General features: G+C 37.9%; 1 protein-coding gene across 3 annotated transcripts in view; it reads left to right on the top strand.

Moving 5' to 3' along the window:
• Positions 1 to 17,227, top strand: part of KATNBL1 (katanin regulatory subunit B1 like 1) — a 58,957-nt gene that overhangs the window by 22,465 nt on the left and 19,265 nt on the right. For 2 of the 3 annotated variants that reach the window (XM_086322072.1, XM_086322073.1), the window contains exons 2-4: positions 11,939 to 12,069; positions 12,984 to 13,024; positions 14,406 to 14,685. In XM_086322072.1, the coding sequence (XP_086178198.1) occupies positions 11,953 to 12,069; positions 12,984 to 13,024; positions 14,406 to 14,685 (438 nt within the window). In that variant the 5' untranslated portion in view covers positions 11,939 to 11,952. The remainder of the gene's footprint in view (positions 1 to 11,938; positions 12,070 to 12,983; positions 13,025 to 14,405; positions 14,686 to 17,227) is intronic. The other variant, XM_086322074.1, reaches the window with a different exon arrangement.

Below are 17,227 nucleotides of genomic sequence, written 5' to 3'. Positions count from 1 at the left end.
CACAGTGCAAATAATTGATATGCTGTAGCATACTGATGTAAAAAGAAAGCTTAAGTTCATTTGATCTTGAGCTGTAACTTATTGGAGACAGAAGTCCAGACATGTTTCATTTATGTATGATGAGCTTTTCTCATTGTTGTGAGTAGATGAGAAGTATCTAAGTAATATTTAAAATTATTTAGTCTTTTGATTTGATAACCTTTGTAAGATTATCCTAATAGACCCCTTTTCATTTTTATGGTAGGAGATAAGTATTATGTAACAGAAAAGGAATTCATCCCTTCAGCTTCTTCTACAATGCCACTCATTTTTCTACCTTCTCAAGAAAATACCCATAAGCAATCACTTTATTGTCTTGATTTAAGAAAACATGCTCTCCTATATCCAAATTGAGAATAGTTATCTCTTGGCTTTTATTCTCTTAAGGCCTGTTTCCTTTTATTCTTTTTTTCATTAAAAGAGTGTCCTTTCCAGTTTCTTACCACTGCTTTCGACTACTCTTAGTCCTACTTCAGATTATTCTCTTTGCTTGTAGTATCAAATGGAGTTTAGGAAACACCTAGAAACCTCAGTAAGTGCTTTTAGCTATTTGAATAACACTATTAAATGCTCTTGGGGAAAAGTATAATCCTGTATGATAGCCCAGGAAAGTTCAGTTCAGTTGCTCAGTCCTGTCTTAACTCTTTGCAACCCCATGGACTGCTGCATGCCAGGCTTCCCTGTCCATCACCAACTCCTGAAGCTTGCTCAAACTCACATCCATCAAGTCGGTGATGCCATCCAACCATCTCATCCTCTGCCATCCCCTTCTCCTCCTGCCTTCAATCTTTCCCAGCATCAGGGTATTTTCTAATGAGTCAGTTCTTCGCATCAGGTGGCCAAAGTATTGGAGTTTCAGCTTCAGCATCAGTCCTTCCAATGAATGTTCAGGACTGATATCCTTTAGGATGGACTGGTTGGATCTCCTTGCAGTCCAAGGGACTCTCAAGAGTCTTCTCCAACACCACAGTTCAAAAGCATCAAATCTTCAGGGCTCAACTTTCTTTATAGTCCAACTCTCACATCCATACATGACTACTGGAAAAATTATACCTTTGACTAGACGGACCTCTTTTGGCAAAGTAATGTCTCTCTTTTTTAATATGCTGTCTAGGTTCGTTATAGCTTTTCTTTCAAGGAGCAAGCGTCAAATTTCATGGCTGCAGTCACTGTCTGCAGTGATTTTGGAGCCTCTCAAAATAAAGTCTCTCACTGTTTCCATTGTGTCCCCACCTATTTGCCATAAAGTGATGGGACCAGATGCCATGATTTAGCTTTCTGAATGTTGAGTTTTAGGTCAACTTTTTTACTGTCCTTATTCACTTTCATTAAGAGGCTCTTTAGTTCTTCACTTTCTGCCATAAGGGTGGTGTCATTTGCGTATATGAAGTTATTGATACTTCTCCTGGCAATCTTGATTCCAGCTTGCACTTCATCCAGCCTGGCATTTCACGTAATGTACTCTGCATAGAAGTTAAATAAATAGGGTGACAATATACAACGTTGACATACTCCTTTTCCAATTTGAACCAGTCTGTTGTTCCATGTCCAGTTCTAACTGTTGCTTCTTGATCTGCATACAGTTTTCTCAGGAGGCAGATCAGGTGTTCTGGTATTCCTATCTCTTTAAGAATTTTCCACAGTGTGTTGTGATCCACATAGTCAAAAGCTTTGGCATAGTCAATAAAGCAGAAGTAGATGTTTTTCTGGAACTCTCTTGCTTTTTTGATGATCCAAGAGATGTTGTCAATTTGATCTCTGGTTCCTCTGCGTTTTCTAAATCCAGCTTGAAAATCTGGACGTTCACGGTTCACATACTGTTGAAGCCTGGCTTGGAGAATTTTGAACTTTACTTTGCTAACGTGAGATGAGTGCGATTGTGCAGTAGTTTGAATGTTTTTTGGCATTGCCTTTCTTTGGGATTGGAATGAAAACTGACCTTTTCCAGTCCTGTGGCCACTGCTGAGTTTTCCACATTTGCTGGCATATTCAGTGCAGCACTTTCACAGCATCATCCTTTAGGATTTGAAATAGCTCAACTGGAATTCCATTACCTACACTAGCTTTGTTTGTATTGATGCTTTATGACCAACCCAGATAGCATATTCAAAAGCAGAGACATTACTTTGCCAACAAAGGTCCGTCTAGTCAAGGCTATGGTTTTTCCTGTGGTCATGTATGGATGTGAGAGTTGGACTGTGAAGAAGGCTGAGAGCCGAAGAATTGATGCTTTTGAACTGTGGTGTTGGAGAAGACTCTTGAGAGTCCCTTGGACTGCAAGGAGATCCAAACAGTCCATTCTGAAGGAGATCAGCCCTGGGATTTCTTTGGAAGGAATGATGCTAAAGCTGAAACTCCAGTACTTTGGGCACCTCATGCGAAGAGTTGACTCATTGGAAAAGACTCTGATGCTGGGAGGGATCGGGAGCAGGAGGAGAAGGGGACGACAGGGGATGAGATGGCTGGATGGCATCACTGACTCGATGGACGTGAGTCTGAGTGAACTCTGGGAGTTGGTGATGGACAGGGAGGCCTGGCGTGCTGCGATTCATGGGGTCGCAAAGAGTCAGACACGACTGAACGACTGAACTGAACTGAACTGAAGCCCCACTCGAGTTCAGACTCCAGGATTTCTGGCTGTAGGTGAGTGATTCCACCATTGTGGTTATCTGGGTCATGAAGATCTTTTTTGTATAGGTGTATTCTTGCCACCTCTTCTTAATATCTTCTGCTTCTGTTAGGTCCATACCATTTCTGTCCTTCATTGTGCCTATCTTTGCATGAAATGTTCCTTTGGTATCTCTGATTTTCTTGCAGAGTTCTCTAGGCATTCCCATTCTTTTTCCTCTATTTCTTGGCATTGATCACTGAGGAAGGCTTTATCTCTCCTTGCTATTCTTTGGAACTCTGCATTCAAATGATTATATCTTTCCTTTTCTCCTTTGCCTTTTGCTTCTCTTCTTTTCTCAGCTATTTGTAAGGGCCTCCTCAGACAACCATTTTGCCTTTTGCATTTCTCTTTCTTGGAGATGGTCTTGATCATTTACTACCAAATAAATGCATATGACACAAAGCAAAATGGAATGTATAGTGTAAAGATTCTTTGTAATGAGATTTTATTATTACAATGTTGATAATTTGTTTTCTTTTTTTAAAACTTTTGTATAATTTATATACTGTAAAATTTACCTATTTTAAATGTACAGTTCACTATTTATAAGTACACATAGAATTATGTAGTTACCAACCCAAATCTAATTTTAGAATATCTCCATTGCCCACCAAAGAGCCCTGTGCCCATTTGTGTTTATTCCCACTCCCAATCCAGCCCTAGGCAACCACTAATGTACTTTCTGTCTCTACAGATTTTACTTTTATGGACATTTCATATAAATGGAATTATGTAATATATAGTCTTTTGTGTTTGCCTTCTTTCACTTAGCCCAGGGTTCATACATATTATGACATGTATTAGTATTTCATTTCTTTTTTGTTACTGAGTAATGTTCCAGACATAGTAATTTTTGTTTCTCTATCCACCAGTTGATAGACATTTGGGTCATTTCCACTTTTTGGATGTTCTGAATAATGTTGTTATGAACATTTGCACACACATTTTTGTGTGGACATAAACTTTCATTTCTCATGAGTATGTATGTATGTAGGAGTGAAATTTCTGGGTTATACAGTAAATCCAGGGCTTTGCTGGTGGCTCAGTGGTAAAGAATCAGCCTACAATGCAGGAGATGTAGGAGATACAGGTTTGATCCTGGGTCAGGAAGATCCCTTGGAGGAGGAAATGGCAACGCACTCCAGTTGTCTTGCCTAGAAATTCCCATGGCCAGAGGACAGAAAGCAAAGAGGAACTAAAGAGCCTCTTGATAAGGGTGAAGGAGAGTGAAAGAGACGGCTTAAAACTAAGTGTTAAAAAAACTAAGATCATGGCATCCGGCCCCATTACTTCATGGCAAATAGAGGGGAAAAGGTGGAAGTAGTGACAGCTTTCCTCTTCTTGGGCTCTAAGATCACTGCAGATGGTGACTGCTGCCATGAAATTGGAAGACAATTGCTTATTGGCAGGGAAGCTAAGACACACTTAGAGTGTTGAAAAGCAGAAACATTACCCGGCTGACAAAGTTTTGTATAGTCAAGGCTGTGGTGTTCCCAGTGGCCACGTATGGTTGTGAGAGATGCACTGTAAAGAAGCTGGAGGGCTGAAGAATTGATGCTTCTGAACTATGGTGCTGGAGAAGACTTGAGAGTCCCTTAGACAGCAAGGGGGTCAAACCAGTCAATCTTAAGAGAAATCAACCCTGAATACTCGTTGGAAGGACTGATGCTGAAGCTGAAACTCCAGTATTTTGGTCATCTGATGCGAACAGCTGACTCATGGAAAAGTCCTTGATGCTGGGAAAGATTGAGGGCAGAAGGAGAAGAGGGCATCAGAGGATGAGATGGCTGGATGGTATCATCAATGTAATGGACATGAACTTGGGCAAACTTCAGGAGATGATGAGGGGCAGGGAGGCCTGGCATGTTGAAGGGGTCCATGAGATCGCAAAGAATCAGACACGACTGGGTGACTGAAGAACAAACAATGAAGAACTTTGATTTCTCACAAGTAAATATGTAGATGTGAAATTGCTGGGTCATACAGTAAATCTAGCGCTTCCCTGGTGGCTGAGTGGTAAAGAATCCACTTGTAGTGCAGAAGACGCAGGAGACATAGGTTTGATCCCTGGGTTAGGGAGATGCATTGGAGGAGGAAATGGCAACCCATTCCAGTATTCTTGCCTAGGAAATTCCATGGATAGAGGAGCCTGGAGGGCTACAGTCCATGGGTCACAAAGAGTCAGACACAACTTAACGACTAAACTACAACAACAACACGGTAAATCTATATTTAACATTTTAGGAAACTGCCAAACTACCATTTTACACTCCCACAGCAATGTGTGGAAATGCCGGTTTCTCCATATCCCTCTCAACATTTGCTATTGGTTGTCATTTTTGTTACAGCCATACAGGTGGTTGTGATGCAATATCTCATTGTGGCTTTTTGTGTGTTTGTTTTTTTAATTTAATTTTTATTGGAGTATCGTTGCTTTACAGTGTTGTGTTGGTTTTCTCTGTACAACAAAGTGGATCAACTATATATATATGTACACACATACATAAATTCCCTGTCTTTTGGGTTTCCTTCCCATTCAGGTCACCACTGAACATTGAATTGAGTTCCCTGTGCTACACAGTAGGTTCTCATTAGTTAATCTAATTTATACAGAGTGTCAGTAGTGTATGTATGCCAATCCCAGTCTCCCAGTTCATCCCACTCTTCCCCTTTCCCCTTAGTTATCCGTATATTTATTACTCCAGCTTATCACTTTAATATTTAAACCTGACTGACTTTAAACCTGATCCCATCCTCTGGCTCCATGTTTTTATCTGTAGTTTAGCTGAAAGAAACTTATTTCTGAGTGCAGAGGGAAGACAGTTTGTCTAACGTTGGTGACCAGAATATTCTACCTGATTAAGGAAGACTGGTAAACAATTTTGAGATCTTGAATTGAAAAGTACTAATTATATTTCCCATTTCAAATATCTTCTGTTTCTCTTTTTCTTGCCTTTCTATGAATTATTTGAACACATTTTAAACATTACATCTTGATTTATCTATATTCTTTTTAGTGTATTTCTTGATATAGCAGTAGCAGTAGCTTCTAGCAAATAGTTCTAGGTATTACATTACACATCTGTATTTTATCATAGTCTGCTTGAGTGAAATGCAGAAACTTTACCTCCCTTTACGTCTCTTTGTCTTTCCCTACAAGATAATTGTCTTAAAACTTTCCACTACATGTATTTTGAACCACATCAAATAGTGTTATAATTTTTGTTTCAACCCTCAAACATAATTTAACGTTATCATTTTTGTTTTATCTCCCTGTTGTTCTAAGATTCCTTCTTTAATTTCCTTTTATCTGATAATGTCTTGGTTTCTCCTTCACCCCTGAAGGATATTTCTTCCACACAGGAAATTCTGGGTTGACAGTTCTTTTGTTTTAGTACTCGATACATGCGCCGCTGCCTTGGGACTCTCCCTCAGTTCTCTCCCTCTCTTCTCTAATAGGCCCAGGTATATAATAAATCAGTTTCACTTATGTGAGGACTTCTCCCTTCAGTCTGCTAACCTGATCCAGTTGCTGTGTGCCTCTGGTGCACAGCCTTCATCATGGGATCTTTCTGCATAACCATCATGAGAATGGTTCTTGTCATTTTCCCCTGCTGGCTCTCCATTTCTTGTATTTCTAATTTTTTCCTATGACTTCTCAGATTGGTACAGGAAGAATTCGTTTTTGGAACTTGGAGTTTCTGAAGATTTTTATTTTCTGCATTTGCACTCAGGTGATGTTTAGTCAAGATATAAAAATTTAAGCTTCCTAAGAATTTTGAAGGTATTGTTCTGTCTTTACCATTTGTGCGTGACTTGCTTTGGGTTTGGTGGGGGGTGCTAATTTGTTCGTTGTTGTCTGGCTTTCCTGGTGCTCTGAAATGTGACAGTGATGTGCCTTGCGGGTCTGTTTCCATCTGCAGTGCTGACCGTTAGTGTGTGCCTGCGATTTGAGAATTCATGTTCTTCAACCATGAACAGTTTTCAGTTATTTCTTTGATTTCCTCTTTGGGTTTTTTCTGTATTCTTTCTGAAATTCTATTTATTTGGATGTTGCTGCCTATAAGCTAATCTGGGTTTTTTGTACATATGTGTATATTTTAGTCTTTTTACCCTAAGTTTTAGGAGATACCCTCAACTTTGTTTCCACCTTCAGTTGAGTTTTTCTGCCAGCTTAATTACTACATCCTATTTTTAATTTCCAAGAGTCTTTGTCAGTTTGTTTTTGTCTCATTTTTGTTTCGTGGATGCAGTTTATTCTTATCTCGTGAGGATTTTTTTGAAAGTTGGGTTTATTGAGGTATTTTACATACAGGAGAAATTTATCCTAATTACCACCATAATCAAAACATAAAACAGTTCTTTGGGGACTTTGACCATCACTGATGTCAGTATTTTTAGGGGTGTTTGTGTGTGTTTTTCTCTGGGACTAACTAGAGTTCCCAAAGAAACATCTTCTATACTCTTCTCTGGAGTATTTAAGCCTGGCTGCAAGCCTCTGTGAGGCAAGTGGTAGAAAGTTAGCGGTCTTAACATTTAATATGTAAACTTTCACTTGATCCCCCTGTTTAGAAAATGTTCCTCTCACCCTCATTTGTGCCTAATGTTTCCTATCGCAAAGACTGTTTTAGATTTTCCACATGGTAAAGCTCCAGACTTTTACTGGAATGGGGAAGGAGATCTAGGACTCTGTGTCTTAAATGGATGTTCATTCATTGTACTTGTTTCCAAGTGCACCTTTATCCCTCTTCTTAAGGCCCTCAGTATTACCAGTTTCTAAACCTTTGGAGGATTCTGCTTTTCATCTTTCCTCACTGATGCTTTAGGGTTTGGCTTTCTCAGATCTGCTGTTTCTTATCCCTAAAGCTTTGCATTTCCAAAATGTTGTTGTCATCACCTCATCTTCTGTTCTTTGTCCTTTTGGCAGTTATGCCTTTAAAATCTTCCTTACTGTCATTGTAATAGGATTTCAGGGAAAGGTAAATGTAATTGCATGTGTTCAGTCCATCATCTTTAAAAGTCCCCTTACAAAAAAAGAAAACAACCCTGTGGCCAAGATCCTTTACCGTCTTGTTTCTGCCTGTCTCTCCAGACTCACTTATGACTCCACTGCAGCTCACCCCCAGCCTAAGCTCTAGTCACATGCATCTACTTAAGAGATTGCCAAACAGTTCATGTTGCTCATGCCTTTCAGTTCTGCACGTGCTGTTTTCTCAGTGTGCTGTTTGCCTAGAAGACTCTCCTCACTGGAGCTTTGCTGACTTGCGTGGGTGCCCCTCTGTCAATGTGCTTATTGTATTACTGCAGTCATTTATTTGCTTTAATAAAAGTCTTATACTAGAGGTTCCTGAACTTGAGGGCACAAGTGGATGGGCTGTCCATGAATTAGCAGCAATAAATTTTAGAATACCTTGAAATTGATGGCAGAATTTCATGTGTTTGTACATATTTTTGGAAAATTCAGTTCAACTAAGTCAATTTTTTTTTTAACTAAGAATGTGCATTGGAAATACCTGTGGGGCTTCCTAAATGTGTACTTGCTTTGGGCTTTTTCCCTGATACCTGCTGAGTTATAGGCTGAAATTAGGGTCCAGGGGAACTCCGTGGTGGCCCAGTGGTTAATGACTCCAGACTTACTGCTGAAGGCCCAAGTTCTATTCCTGGTTGGGGATCTAAGATCCCACCAGCTATGCAGTATGGCCATTAAATAAATAGTAGTTTTCATGAAATTAGGCCCAGAAAGATGTATTTTCAAAAAGCTTCCTAAATGATTCGGTAGAACAAGACCTCCATCTGGCCTGGCATATAGTGAATACTCAGTAAATGTATAAAGAAAAGATGAGGGAGAAACTTGGGTTTCAGGCCATGACCTGAAATAAATTTGCTGTGTGAAACTTGAGTGCAAATGGGAAAATTACTAATTTCCTCTATTACATAAATGGAAATAAAAACAACTCAGTTGTGTCCAACTCTTTGCAGCCTCATGTCCTAGCCCACCAGGCTCCTCCATCCATGGGATTTTCCATCCATGAATTCTGGAGTGGGTTGCCATTTTGGATGTCAGGGGATCTTCCCAACCCAGGGATCAAACCTGCATCTCTTGTGTTTCCTGCATTGGCAGATGGATTCTTCACCACTAGCACCAACTGGAAAGCCCCTACATAAATGAAGTCATAGCGTCTTTTTTCCGCCCTTTGAATATAATTGGAGGAGTAACAAGGTGTGGGTTATTTTTTTCAAAAGTGGAAGAAAACTCTGGAGAGCTAGTTACATGAATGAAAGAAAAATTTAAAAATTAGATATAAAACAACTCAGATATATATAATCCAATTTTGGGTCCCCTGACTGCTTAGGTTGTATATGACCCAGTGATTTGATTCCAGAAATTTAGGCTTGAATGTGTTTGAATGTCAAGATACCACTACTATTAGACCTGATTTCATAAACTTTAAATTTAATACATGGATTGTGATAAGGAAAATGGGAAGATTGACATGTGTTGTCAAAAGTACATGCCATATTATTGTAACTGTTTGCAATTTAAGAAAGAGAACAGAATTGTAATTTTCTGGAATGCCCTGCCTCGTGCTTCCCTCTGTGTTTAAGGCTTTAAAAAATGTTTAACTTAGAACTACATTCATATCTCAGAGATACTGCAGATTTGGTTTCAGACCACCTTAATATAGCAAGTCACACAAATTTTTTGGTTTTCTAATGTATGTGAAAGTTTACACTGTACTACATGTAGTCCATTAAGTGTACCATAACATTATGTCAAAATGTACATGCCTTAACTTGAAAATTCTTTATTGCTGGTAATTCCCTGGTGGTCTAGTGATTAGGACTTTGTGCTTCCACTGCATCGGGCGTGGGTTCCATACCCAGATGGGGAACATAAGATTTTGCAAGTTGTGCAATTTGGTCAAAAAAATAAAATAAAAATACTTTAGTGCTAAAAAAATGCTAACCATCATTGGAGCCTTCGACAAGTCATAATCTCTTAGCTGGTGGAAGTTCTTGTCTCAACGTTGATGGCTACTAACTGATCAGTGAGGTGGATCCTGAAGGTTGGAGTGGCTGTGACGATTTCCTAAATAAGACAGCAGTGAAATTTGCCACACTGATTCACTCTTCCCTTCACAGTTTCTCTGGCATGCAGTGCTGTTTCGTAGCACTTTACCCACAGCTGAACTTCTTTCAAAATTGGTGTCAGTCCTCTCAAATCCTGCCACTGCTTTATCAACTAAGTTTGTGCAATATTCTAAATTATTTTGTGTCATTTCAACAGTTTCCACAGCATCTTCACCAAGAGTTGATTCCATCTCAAGGACCTGCTTTCTTTGCTCATCCAGAAAAAGCAGCCCCTCATCTGTTAGTTTTATTGTGAAATTGCAGCAATCCAGTCACATCTTCCAGCTCCACTTCTAATTCCAGTCCTTTTGCTATTTCTGCCGCATCTGTAGTTACTTCCTCTTCTGAAGTCTTGAACCCCTCAAAGTTGTCCATTAGGGTTGGAATCAACTCCTCCAAAATCCTGTTATTGTTGATATTTTGACTTCCCATGAATCAAGAATGTTTTGCAATGGTGTCTAGAATGGTGAATCTCTTCCAGAAGGTTTTCAGTTTACTCTGCTGTGTAGCCTTCCAAAATATATTTTTTTAAGTAATTATACTTGAAAGTCAAAATTGCTTCATGGTCCGTAGACGATTGCAGAATGGTTATTGTGTTAGGCATGAAGACAACATGAATCTCATCGTATATCTCCATCAGAGCTCTTGGGTGACCAGGTGCATTGTGGATGAGCAGTAATATTTTGAAAGAAGTCTTTTTTTTTTTTTTTTTTACCTGAGCAGTCAGTCTCAACAGTGGGCTTATAAACTTCAGTAAACCATGTTGTAAACAGATGTGCTTTCATCCAGGCTTTTTTGTTCCACTTAGAGAGCACAGGTAGAGTTGATTTAGCATAGTTCTTAAGGGCCCTAGGATTTGGGGAATGGTAAATGAGCATTGTCTTCAGCTTAAAGTCATCAAACACGTTAGCCCCTAACAAGACAGCCAAACTGTCCTTTGAAATTTTGAAGATAAGGTTTGACTTCTCTCCTAGCTATAAAAGTCCTAGATGGCATCTTCTTCCAACAGAAGGCTGTTTCATCTCCATAGAAAAATCTGTCATTTAGTATAGCCAATTAGCTAGATCTTCTGGATAACTTGCTGTAGTTCTGCAACAGCACTTACTGCTTCGCCTTGCACTTCTGTGTCAGAGAGATGACTTTTTCCCTTCAGTTCAGTTCAGTTCAGTCGCTCAGCCGTGTCCAACTCTTTGCGATCATGAATTAACCTCTGCTAGCTTCAAACTTTTCTTCTGGATTTTTTACCTCTCAGCATTTAAAGAATTAAAAAGAGTTAGGACCCTGCTCTGGAATACGTTTTGGCCTAAAGGAATATTGTGGCTAGTTTGAACTTCTATTCAGGTCACTAAAACTTTTTCATATCAGCAATGAAGCTGTTTCACTTTACCATTCATGTGTTCACTGGAATGATACTTTTTATTTCCTTCAAGAACTTTTCTTTTCTATTCACAGCTTAATTGACTGGTGCACATGGCCTGGCTTTTAGTCTTCTTACTTTTTGACATGCCCTCCTTACTATGGTTTATCATTTCTAGCTTTTGATTTAAGGGGAGAGACTTGTGACTCTTCCTTTCACTTGAACACTTAGAGGCCATGGTAGGGTTGTTCATTAACCAATTTCAATATTGTTGTGCCTTAGGGAATAGGGAGAGAGATGGGACTTGCTGGTCAGTGGAGCAGTCAGAGCACACACGTTTATCAATTAAGTTTATTACCTTATATGGACACATCTTGTTGCTCAAAAACAATTATAGTAGTAGCATCAAAGAGCCCTAATCACAGAACGTTGTAACAAATATGGAGAGGTATGAAATATTGTGAGAATTACCAAAATATGACACAGACACGAAGTTAACAAAATGCTGGACAAATGGTGCCAATGGACTTCCTTGATGGAAGGTTCCCACAGACTTTGAATTTGTTTAAAAAAAAAATCTGTGAAGTGCAATAAATTGAGGTATGCCTTTATGTCCTCTGCTGTACTTGTAAGCCTCTTTTATGCAGCATAGAGCTGTTCTATTTTTATGTGTGCTAAGGAAAAGATTAGGCTCTTTTGCTTTTTGTATTTTCTGTTTATTATTTTTATTTTTTGTCTAGGTATTTAAGAGATTATGGCATCTGAAACCCACAATGTTAAAAAACGCAACTTTTGTAATCATACTGAGGATCATTCCATTGATCTTCCTAGAAAAAGGATCTCTAATTTCACTAATAAGAACATGAAGGAGGTAAGTCCATGGTTTCTAGAATTAAGACAGTATCTCAGTCTGTTTAGATAGCCACAGCATTATACCAGAGACTGGATGGCTCATAAACAACAGAAATTTATTTCTCACTGTTTTAGGGGCTGAGAAGTCCAAGATCATGGCCATAGCAGAGTTGGTATCCAATTAGTGTCTACTTCCTGATTCATAGATAGCTGTCATCTACCTCCTCACATGGTGGAAGGAGGGAGAGCAAATTCTCTACTCTCTTTTATAAGGACACAAATCCTGTTCATGGGGTTTTACCCTCATGAGCTAATCACCTCCTGAAAGCCCTCCCTCTTAATACCATCACTCTGGGGAGGGGGTGATTTAGGGTTTGAACATAGGAATTTCAGGGAAACACAGTCATTCAGTTTGATACAGTTTAAACAGTTAAGTCTATGGGTAGTTCTGAGTAAATGGGAGGGTGATAGTTTTGCTTAATCTGCCAAAATTAGGTAGAATTAATAAAAAATTGAAATCTGTTTATATTCCAAAATCTAAAAACTTTTTGGCCACTATATTGTTTCGATATGATACAATTTAAATATTTTAATTTTATAGGAATCACAGAAGTGCTTTTTGTTCACCATTGCAAGGCTCGTTAGCAATGATATAATTTCTTAAAACCATATTAAAACTCAACCCATTTATTTAGCACCCTGCATATCTAATATATGACTAGTAGCATGGAAACTAGTCAAACAGATATGTTGCATTGTCAAAAATACATACAGTGTTGTTGTAACTAATAATTGAAAGTACAGCATCAGTACAGTAAATAGCTTTATCTGAAAAGTTTAACTTGAATTTCACACTTGTTGACATCAATCACAAAGTTTACATAGCTTGGTTAAATAACTTAAATATGCTGCAACTCTACGTGTGTTTTTCAGGTTAAGAAATCTCCAAAACAGTTGGCTACTTACATAACTAGGTAAGAACTTCTTTGAAATTTGTGGGAAACAGCAAATATTGAAAGCTGGATAAGAGTGAAAATAGGAGAAAAAAATACTGTGTTTTAGTATGATAATTTATTGTCAAGCAACTCCTTTGTGCCAAACACTGTGCTAAACATATCAGTATAAAATAGATGGGTACCATTACCCTAAACAAGTGATGAGTTAAAAAAAAAAAAAAAGATTTTGGCTCTCTTTAGGGTTATACACCCAGAAGGTGGTAAAAACAGCATTTACTTTCAGGTATACTGAACTCCAAAGGCACTTTCCATTAAACTACTGGTTCTCAAAGTATGATCTGGGACCCTGGAGGTCCCTAAAGCCCTTTCAAGGAGTTTATGACATCAAAACTATCTTCATAACAATGCATGTGTTAAGTCGCTTCAGTCATGTCCCTATGACTCTTTGTGACCCTATGGAGTATTGCTTGCCAGGCTCCTCTGTCCATGGGATTCTCCAGGCAAGAGTTCTGGAGTGGGTTGCCATTTCCTCCTCCAGGGAAAAATACTAAGACGTTATTAACCTTCATTTTCAGTCTGTTCCAGGTGTACAGTAGAGTTTTCCAGAGGCTACATGATGTAAGATATTGAATCCAGAAACAGATATGAGGATCCAGCTGTTTTCTGTTAAACCAGATATTAGAGATTTTACACAAATCCAAAACAGTGCCATTCTTCTCACTGTATTTTTTGTTTTAGAAAATAAAGGATTTTTTAAAATATTCTATATAATATGTAATGAGTTTATCTTTTTTAATTAACAAATTTTGTGTTTTAATTTCTGATTCATCAAATATCAGTAGATATTGCTCACAAAAAATTTTTTTGAGACCTCAGTAATTTGAGTGCAAAGCATCCTGAGGCCAAAACATTTGAGAGCCACTCTACTAAACCATGCGATGTGCTCTCTATTGTTTTATCTTATTCAAATTAAATATATTTCGGCTTAATCAAAATAAGTGTTCTCTTTTATATTAAAGTGTATGTTCAGACCTGCATGATTCAAACTTGTATAATTACTGTGTCACCTTGTTAGAAAAAGATTAGGTGAAAAGAAATTGTTTTAATTTTTATACTTTGTGAATGCCTTGTAACGTTACATTTTAAAAGCATCTAGTTATTATGATGCTTCCTTTTCTTTTGGTACAAAGTATCATCCTTTTCATTGCTTTTCAGATAGTTTGTAATTTCCCTTTTATTTTTCTCTTCAATCTAAGACTTAAGATTTTTAAAAATTATTCTGCTTCTAATTTTAGTAGATAGTGATCACAGAATGTGGCCTACTAAGTCTGTCTCTTAAAAACTTTTAAAGCTTTTCATATGATTCTCTATCATTTAAGAAAATCAATTCTTTTTACAGAACAGTTGGACAAGCTGTGAAAAGCCCAGATAAACTACGTAAGGTGATCTATAGAAGAAAGAAAGTTCATCATCCTATTCAAAATCCTTGTTACAGAAAAAAGCAGTCCCCTAAAAGTGGGGGCTGTGTCATGGCAAATAAAGAAAATGAACTGGCTTGTGCAGGCCACCTCCCTGAAAAATTACGGCATGATAGCCGAACATATTTGATTAACACCAGTGATTCTGGTTCTTCACAGACAGAAAGCCCATCATCAAAATATAGTGGCTTTTTTTCTGAGGTAAGTCATTTATATAAACTTAACTGTTTTTTTCAATTATTGACTTTTTCCTTCCTATAGTCTACTAGTAAAATAATTCACTGTTTATTGAATTCAGACTATTTGAGAGATTTTAACTCCCTGCAACAGTTCTCTAGATTAACCAAATTTGAATCTGTTGTTTATTCTGTTTTTCTAAGTTAAGGATATCTGAGATGGAATGAAATGATTGACAAGCTGCTATAAATTTCCAGAATGGCAAGTTAGCCAGTAGAGATTTAAAGAAAGGGAAGAGATCATAAATCTTGCATAAAAAGTGGACCACGGAGCCAGTTATCCAGACATATTTTGCTGGGCTGTCAAAATTGCCATTGGAAACTTTGTTTAGGCAAACCTGCTTAGTTTTGCTGCTCTTCTGGCTCAGGCAAAGTTAGTTGTTTGAACAGGCTTATGGGAATTGTTTTGGGTAATAGAAACATTCTAAAACTGGACTGTGGTGATAGTTGCACAACTCCATACATAAATTTATTTAAAATCTTTGAATTACTTACTTTCAATATGTGAGTTTTATGGTATGTAAATTATAACTCAGGAAAACAAATTTTAAAAAATGATCATTTGAAAGAATGATTTGATGAAAAATTTATAAACACATAAGTTTAAAATAATTATTACATTTATTGTATATGTTGTAGAAAATAAACCTAAAGGAAACAATTATCCATAAACTCAACATCTATAGATAGCAGTGTTAAATTTTTGATGTATCTTTTCATATTATACATATTGTTCGATAACTTGGTTTTTATGTTATATATAACTTGGTTTTTATTATATAAAATTTAATAAATTTTAATGTTTTTCCATGTAATTAGATAACATTTGTACAGTTTTCCATTCCAGTTTTGCTGAGATATAATTGACATACAGCATTTGGTATGCACTTAATTATTTGAGATAAATATGTCATGAAATGATCACCACATTAAGTTTAGCAAACATCATGTATAGATACAAAATTTTAGAAATGGAAAAAGAATTTTTTTCCTTGTGATGAGATCTCTTAGGATTTGCTCTCTTAACAGCTTTTATATATAACACTCAGCAGTGTTCATTGTAGTTACCAAATTATACATTACATTGCCTAGTACTTGCAGCTAGAAGTTTGTACCTTTGACTGTCTTCATGCAGTTCCCCCTCAACCACTCATGCATGCCTCTGGTAATCAGAAATCTGATCTTTTTCTGTGAGTTTATTTGTTTATGAGTTCAGTTCAGTTTCTCAGTCATGTCTGACTCTTTGTGACCCTATGGACCGCAAAGCAGAGAAAAGGACCCCAGGGAGACCCCAGGCCTCTCTGTCTATCACCAACTCCCGGAGTTCACGCAAACTCATGTCCATTGAGTCAGTGATGCTATCCAGCCATCTCATCTTCTGTCGTCCCCTTCTCTTCCTGCCCCCAGTCCCTTCCAGCATCAGGGTCTTTTCCAGTGAGTCAGCTCTTCGCATGAGGTGGCCAAAGTATTGGAGTTTCAGCCTCAGCATCAGTCCTTCCAGTGAACACCCAGGACTGGTCTCCTTTAGGATGGACTGGTTGGATCTCCTTGCAGTCCAAGGGACTCTCAAGAGTCTTCTCCAACACCACAGTTCAAAAGCATCAATTCTTCGGCACATGACTACTGGAAAAACCATAACCTTGACTAGATGGACCTTTGTTGACAAAGTAATGTCTCTGCCTTTTAATATGCTGTCTAGGTTGGTCATAACTTTCCTTCCAAGGAGTAAGCGTCTTTTAATTTCATGGCCGCAGTCACCATCTGCAGTGATTTTGGAGCCCCAAAAAATAAAGTCTGACACTGTTTCCACTCTTTCCCCATCTATTTGTCTTGAAGTAATGGAACCGGATGACATGATCTTCGTTTTCTGAATGTTGAGCTTTAAGCCAGCTTTTTCACTCTCCACTTTCACTTTCATCAAGAGGCTTTTTAGTTCTTCACTTTTTGCCATAAGGGTGGTATCATCTGCATATCTGAGGTTATTGATATTTCTCCTGGCAACCTTGATTCCAGCTTGTGCTTCATCCAGCCCAGCGTTTCTCATGATGTACTCTGCATATAAGTTAAATAAGCAGGGTGACAATATACAGCCTTGACGTACTCCTTTTTCCTATTTGGAACCAGTCTGTTGTTCCATGTCCAGTTCTAACTGTTGCTTCCTGGCCTGCGTACAGATTTCTCAAGAGACAGGTCAGGTAGTCTGGTATTCCCATCTCTTTCAGAAATGGGAATTTATGAGTTTATGCATTTGTTTTTATATATAATAGACATACAACACTCTGTTAATTCCTGATATATAATGTAGTGGTTTGATATTGCTGTATATGTTGAAATGATTACCACAGTAAGTCTAGTTATCATCTGTCACCATACAAAGATATTACTGACTGAGCCACCAAGGAAGCCCAATTAATGGATACATAACATTATAATGCATGAATGTACCTTAATTCCTTAAACTATGATTTGGTAAACTTAGTATTGTTTCTCTCAAAAAACATTTTTTG

This window comes from Bos grunniens, chromosome 10 (genome assembly GCF_055505025.1).
Source record: "Bos grunniens cultivar Pamir isolate PY7600 chromosome 10, Bosgru_T2T1.0, whole genome shotgun sequence".
Taxonomy (NCBI): Eukaryota; Metazoa; Chordata; class Mammalia; order Artiodactyla; family Bovidae; genus Bos; species Bos grunniens.
Note: the sequence above shows the minus strand (reverse complement) of the source record. Positions and strands in the feature narration are given on the sequence as shown.